The 6,242-nt window shown below is 51.6% G+C and overlaps 1 protein-coding gene across 1 annotated transcript; it reads left to right on the top strand.

The window, feature by feature from the left end:
* Positions 1-384: 384 nt before the first annotated feature.
* On the top strand, positions 385-3,498 carry LOC110283760 (serine protease 30). Its single transcript, XM_021149237.1, has 6 exons — positions 385-486; positions 1,380-1,406; positions 1,520-1,685; positions 1,778-2,049; positions 2,429-2,589; positions 2,760-3,498. Exons 1-6 carry the CDS (start codon positions 435-437, stop codon positions 3,012-3,014), a joined length of 933 nt encoding a protein of 310 aa, XP_021004896.1. The 5' UTR covers positions 385-434; the 3' UTR covers positions 3,015-3,498.
* Positions 3,499-6,242: the final 2,744 nt, after the last annotated feature.

The following is a 6,242-nucleotide window of genomic DNA, read 5'->3' as shown; positions in this document are numbered from 1 at the left end:
CTGGCTACATTTGTTTCCACAGTGACCAACAGGACTCCCATGGGCTCCTAGTTCTTAAATAAGGTTGGCCAAGTGAGGGCCTTGAGCCACAGTGTTGAGAAGGGAGCCTGGGCATTGGTGTTCCTCTCTCATCTTGGCATCTGGTGTGGGCCCAGGTAGGGCAGGAGTCTTCTGGCTTCCTGGGTGAGACTCTCTTGTACCAACCTCACAGGTGGACTGACAGGCGGCTCTGATCGCCTCTGGCTCCTGATGGCCCCCGAGTTTCCTGGCCTTCACTAAACCACATCCCTGGAACTGCAGAACAGGAGCCGAACTGGGCGGGTCCTGTCAGGCAATTAAGTTCCAGTTTGATTGCCTCTAAACACTGAAATGCAACCCTCCCCTAGATATTTCAAGGACTCTAACCCCACTGTGCTGTGGACCGGAGAGGAGCCATGGAGTCCCGGGCAAGGTGCATCTTTCTTCTTTTGCTGCAGATCCTGACAAGTAAGGAGTGTTGATTCCTTCCAACTCCTTCCTCCCATGATGGCTTCCACACCCTTTCTCCATCTTCCTGCTTCCTTATGATCCTTAGCTGCTCTCCCTAGACGACCTGGAGGGGGCTGAGAGTAGGAGGCCAAACCTCATGTGTCCACTGATCCTCCAAGAAAGACAGGGGAAAAGGGAAAAGAGAAGACGATTGTTGTTCCCGAGTCAGGTCTCATGATAAGAACTTCATGAATGAGATGTTCAGCCCAGGCTCCTTCTCTTGTTTTGAATTTGTTGTTGTTTTTAAAATTCTACTTGGAGAATTTTCTGTGTATATGATCTATTTTGATTATATCCACAGCCTGTCCTCTCTCTCTCTCTACCTCCACTGAGACCTAGCACTTCCAACATCGTCTTCATCTCTCCTTTCTCCCCCTCTTCTTCTTTTGCTGCAACTCAGAGTCCAGCCACTGCCGTCCACATGCACATGGGGGTGGATCACCCAGTGGAGCATGGGCAACCCACCGGTGGCCACATCCCCCCAAAAAGTTACTCTCAGTCACAACTGCAATGGCTCCTCAGTGAGGGGTGGGCCTTGGGATCCACTCCCCATCCACAATGGATTGTTGATGGCCCGACCTTACGCAGGTCTTATGCAGGCTTCTTCTACAACGGCTGTGAGTAGGAACATGGATGCACCCACCACGCCGTGTCCGGAAGGCAGCGTTTCCTTCTGCGTGCATTCTCTCTGCGTCCTCTTCCCTGATGTCCTGGAGCTTGGGAGGGTGTTGATGTGGCTCGCTGTGGATTGTCCCATTTAAGGCTGAGCCTGCGGTTGCTTATTCTTAGTGTTTTGGCCACTTGTGAGTGTCTGTCAGAGCCCATTGAGAAACCTTCTCTCGTTTTTTTAGGGGCACGTGGAGATATATTGCCCTCAGGTAATGAATGGCCCAGAGTTTCCCAGGGAAAAGTCCAGGGCAGGGGATGAAAGGAGTTGTTGGAGATGGTGGGACCCAAGAGGGACTGGCTTTCTGAGAAGATCCCTCTGCAGTATGTGGCCACTCCCAAGATGCTGGAAAGATCGTGGGTGGTCAAGATGCTCCGGAAGGACAATGGCCTTGGCAAGTCAGCCTGTGGATAACGGAGGACGGCCACATATGCGGGGGCTCCCTCATCCACGAGGTGTGGGTGCTCACGGCTGCCCACTGTTTCCGCAGGTTAGTAAGGTAGGGTGGAGAGCGGCAGCTGTTCTCCTTACCCTGCCGCTCTTCAGCAGATGCCTCAACAGGCTGGGCCTGTCTCTTCCTAGGTCTCTGAACCCTAGCTTCTACCATGTGAAGGTCGGAGGGCTGACACTTTCCCTTCTGGAGCCCCACTCAACCTTAGTGGCCGTGAGGAACATCTTCGTGTATCCCACCTACCTCTGGACAGCTGCGTCTAGCGGAGACATTGCCCTGGTGCAGCTGGATACTCCTCTGCGGCCCTCTCAGTTCACTCCTGTCTGCCTCCCAGCAGCCCAGGCTCCTCTCACCCCTGGGACTGTCTGCTGGGTGACAGGCTGGGGAGCCACCCAGGAAAGAGGTAAGGGAATATGTCTATAACCAGTCCCTACTCTTGCCCAGGGGATGACCTGGCTAGGGCATGTGCTGCCAAATTATGGGTTTCATCTTGGCCAAGGTGCCCACTCATGATGGATTTGAAGAAGCCCACCCAGTGTCCAGGTTTCTGCTCATTGCAGAAACAGGTAAGCTGAGGCTCAGCAACCATGAGATTATAGAAGCTGGCACAGCTCACAGGGGCAGACAGGACGTGAGCCCTGTCCCCTGACTCTTTTTTTCTGGTTCAAGGACATGGGTGAGACTAGAGAACAGAGAGATGGAAGGAGGTCCAAGCTGTCTGCATGATGGGCAGGGCTCCAGTGGGTCAGGCTGTGCTCAGGCCAGACCTTTCTCTGGTCCAGACATGGCAAGTGTCCTCCAGGAGTTAGCTGTGCCTCTCTTGGACTCAGAGGACTGTGAAAAGATGTACCACACCCAGGGGAGCAGCCTGTCAGGGGAGCGAATCATCCAGTCGGACATGCTCTGTGCGGGCTACGTAGAAGGCCAGAAGGACTCCTGCCAGGTAACAACAAGCCCTCTGGCATTCCCTGGCACTCCTGTCATATAGTCCATATTCAAGCCCCATGTCCCAGGGATTCTAGGAGGACTGGAACACTCTCCCAGGCTCTGTGGCCTTGGCAGAGGTGTTTTAAAATGATTTTTCGTGACCAGGCCCTCTTCCTTCTCTCTCAGGGTGACTCTGGAGGACCGCTCGTTTGTGCCATCAACAGTTCTTGGATCCAGGTCGGGATCACCAGCTGGGGTATTGGCTGTGCTCGGCCATACAGGCCTGGTGTCTACACTCGGGTGCCCACCTATGTGGACTGGATTCAAAGGATCCTGGCAGAGAACCACTCTGATGCCTCCGGGTGCCACTCCAGTGCCTCTGCAGCATACCAAATGCTGCTGCCAGTGTTGCTGGCCGTTGCCTTGCCAGGGTCCCTATGAACTGTGAGCTCTAGAGTTCTGGATCCTCTTCTGCTGGGCTCGGAGACTCAGAAGCTCAACATAGACACTGAGAAAGTGAATCTCCAATGGTGGTTTTGTGTGGGACCGTGAAAGGTAGCTTGGTCCCCAGCTGAGCTAAGGCTTGAAGCCCTAGTACTTCTGAAGGGACAGTAGGTGCTTCACCTGTACTGGGGCACCAGGCCCCTGTCACTAGCTGCAGAGCCCCATAGATTTGTAGCCATTAGTCCCATAAGGGCAACGTCCCAAGCCCCTCCACATGTAGAGAATATGACCCGTGGTCACGTAGGCTCAAGACAGATCTATTTTAATGAGGTACCTAAAGGACTGGAGGGCGTAGCTAATAAGCTTTCCTTCCCAGACACTCCTTCCAGAAAAAAATATTTAACCTCAGGCCTGCCCTGAGAAAGTGGGGTACAGTTTTACTCATCCACTTTCCGCCATGACAATAAATGCCTTAAAACCATGGACTGTCTCTTTTTACTGAGAGCCACCGTGGGGAGCCATGGAGGCCTTTGCCTATAGAGCTGCCATCTAGTCTTCCGTAGAAGGCCTCTCTGCTCTCAGCCATGGCCGTCACCAACCCCAAGTTCAAGCCCACCACCCCTGTCAAGCCAAGAACTATCACAGTGGGACCAGACAGAGCCCCTTTCCTCCCCGGGCCCCAGGCTAGATCCAGCCTTTGAGCCCCCCCCCCCCCACACACACACCATTCTCAGCTCTTCCGCAGCTTCCAGCAGCGCCTGGGTGTCCGAGACCCTGAGACCCAGATGGCCCGGGGCCTCCTTGCAGGCTTGGGGACCCCTGAGCCAGCTCCCCGGCTGTCCCATGTCTCAGACTGCGCTTCACCACCCCTGTAACGGTGTCCCAGGGCTTCACTAAGGCCTAACACCGGCCCCCGCAACAGCATGGGGTCAACTTCCAGCTGTGCCCTGCCTCCCAAAGCGGCTAAGCCCTGTGGAGAAGCAGGCAGGCGACCCATAATCCTACAGTTTTGCAGCCTGGGAGGTTTGAAGGCTGCAGTGACTGGAAGAGCTTAAGGACATAGTAATTTGCAACACAGGGACACATCCTGTCACACTCAGGCAGCCACCTACATGTCACTTACCACAGGCCTGGTCCCGTTTCAGCTGTGCTTGGGCCAACTCTTTCGTCACACCACAGCGCTGCAGTGGGCAAGTAGAGATGCTCAGAGTGTGAGCTTCTTAAGGTCACACAGCTAGCTGCTAGGGTAGAATCTCCATTAAACAGGGATGGTTCAGAACCTGTGCTCTAGCCTAGGTGCACTGCCCAAGCTGGCCTCCTCCATGCATGCATTAGAGGCATGCATTACCACACTTGGCTTTTATTCTTCATTCACAATGCATTGTTGCTCTGGGAGAAATTATTTGTTATGGATCTAGAAAGGTGACCTAGCAATTAAGAGACTTCTAGAGCACCAGAGCTTGAGTCTCAGTACCCACCTCACACAGCTTACAGAGGGTCCTGCTTTTGGCCTCTGAGGTCATACCCATGTGACTCACAAACACACACACACAATTAAAGATAAAATAACTTTTATAAAGATTTGTTTATTTGCTGGGCGGTGGTGGCTCACGCCTTTAATCCTAGCACTCAGGAGGCAGAGGCAGGCAGATTCCTGAGTTCGAGGCCAGCCTGGTCTACAGAGTGAGTTCCAGGACAGCCAGGGATACACAGAGAAACCCTGTCTTGAAAAAAAACAAAACAACAACAAAAAAAAAAACCAACAAAATTTGTTTATTTTAGGCAGATAGGTTTGTCTGTGCAGTGCTCATTCTTATCTCTTGAAACTAGAGCTATAGACTAGCGTTACAGACGGTTGTGAGCGGCAGTGTAGGTGGATGCTGGGAATTGAGCCTGAGTCTTGTGAAAGAGCAGCCAGTGCTCTTAACCACTGAGCCATCTCTCCAGTCCCCCCCAATAAGATACAAATTGAAAGAAACCCTTTGACACCTGTTCAGTCTGACCATGTGACTTCCTTTCTTTCACATTTTTTTTTTTGTTTGTTTTTAGCAATTCAGTTGCATCGTATTTTCCAGAAGTATCCTGACCATGTATAATGTACATCAAATTGGAAAATTGTTGTGTGCTATTTGAGCTCTCTGAGTAGTTGGCTCTGGGAACAGGGTTGACCCCATCCACTTAAGACCCAAGCATGTCTGTCTCCAAGGTCCTGTTACTCTGTGATAGGGAGGATAACACAGCAGACAGTGCAGGCGTAACAATCTTGTGTCGTTCGGAACTGGTAGAAAGAGCAGCATTGTCAACAGAGGCTTCTCTTGCTTACCCCATGCCACAGAAGCACCTGTTGTGGGAAAGAGAGGTGGGAGTTTGACCACAGACGTACAGTTCAATTGGGAATCCAGCTGAGGCCTTAACTTCCCCAGTTCCTGTTGGATGTCATGAAGAGTTATATTTGGTGTTTTGAGACAGAGTTTCTCTGTGTAGCCCTGGCTGTCCTGGAACTCACTCTGTAGACCAGGCTGGCCTTGAACTCAGAAATCTGCCTGCCTCTGCCTCCTGAGTCCCGGGAATTAAAGGCGTGAGCCACCACGCCCGGCATGAAGAGCTATTTTGTGATGTCATCTCTATCTATTTGTTCTTTTACTTGGAAGAAATGCTCTGCTGTGCCAGGACTCACTCTGTCAGGAACTCTAGCCCCTTGACCAGACTCCCCAAGTCAAGAGAAGGGGTGCGCTGGGGACCCAGTCCCGTCATGCTTTTGCTTTATCGCTCGCTGTTTAGTCTTTGCTTTGCTTTACTTAATAATCTCACTCACGTAAAACTACAAGCATGGCTGCCATAACTTATTCTCCAAGCTGTAAAAAACACTATGGTAGATTTAAAAATAGCCCTTCCTGGGGCTGGAGAGCTGGCTCAGTGGTTCAGAGACTGGCTGCTTTTCTAGAGGGCCAGGTTCAATCCCCAGTACCCAGCTATATCCACAGTGGCTTACAGCCTGTGGCTGTGCTTTCAGAGGGTCTGGCTCCCTCTTCTGGTCTTCATGGGCACTGCATGTATGTAGTGCATGTACATACATGCTGGCAAAACACCATATTCATAAAATAAAAATAAATAAAAATCTTGGAAAATCAAGAGAAATAAATAAAGGAAGAAAGAAAGGAAGGAAGGAAGGAAGGAAGGAAGGAAGGAAGGAAGGAAGGAAGGAAGGAAGGAAGGAAGGAAGGA

This window comes from Mus caroli, chromosome 17, assembly GCF_900094665.2.
Source record: "Mus caroli chromosome 17, CAROLI_EIJ_v1.1, whole genome shotgun sequence".
NCBI classification, from domain to species: domain Eukaryota; kingdom Metazoa; phylum Chordata; class Mammalia; order Rodentia; family Muridae; genus Mus; species Mus caroli.
Note: the sequence above shows the minus strand (reverse complement) of the source record. Positions and strands in the feature narration are given on the sequence as shown.

Bases quoted from the DNA above. Each gene is read 5' to 3' on its own strand.
- LOC110283760 (XM_021149237.1), top strand. From the start codon at position 435: ATGGAGTCCCGGGCAAGGTGCATCTTTCTTCTTTTGCTGCAGATCCTG. The intron at 487-1,379 runs GTAAGGAGTGTT...TCGTTTTTTTAG, and splicing joins TTTGCTGCAGATCCTGACAA to GGGCACGTGGAGATATATTG. The intron at 1,407-1,519 runs GTAATGAATGGC...ATCCCTCTGCAG, and splicing joins TGGAGATATATTGCCCTCAG to TATGTGGCCACTCCCAAGAT.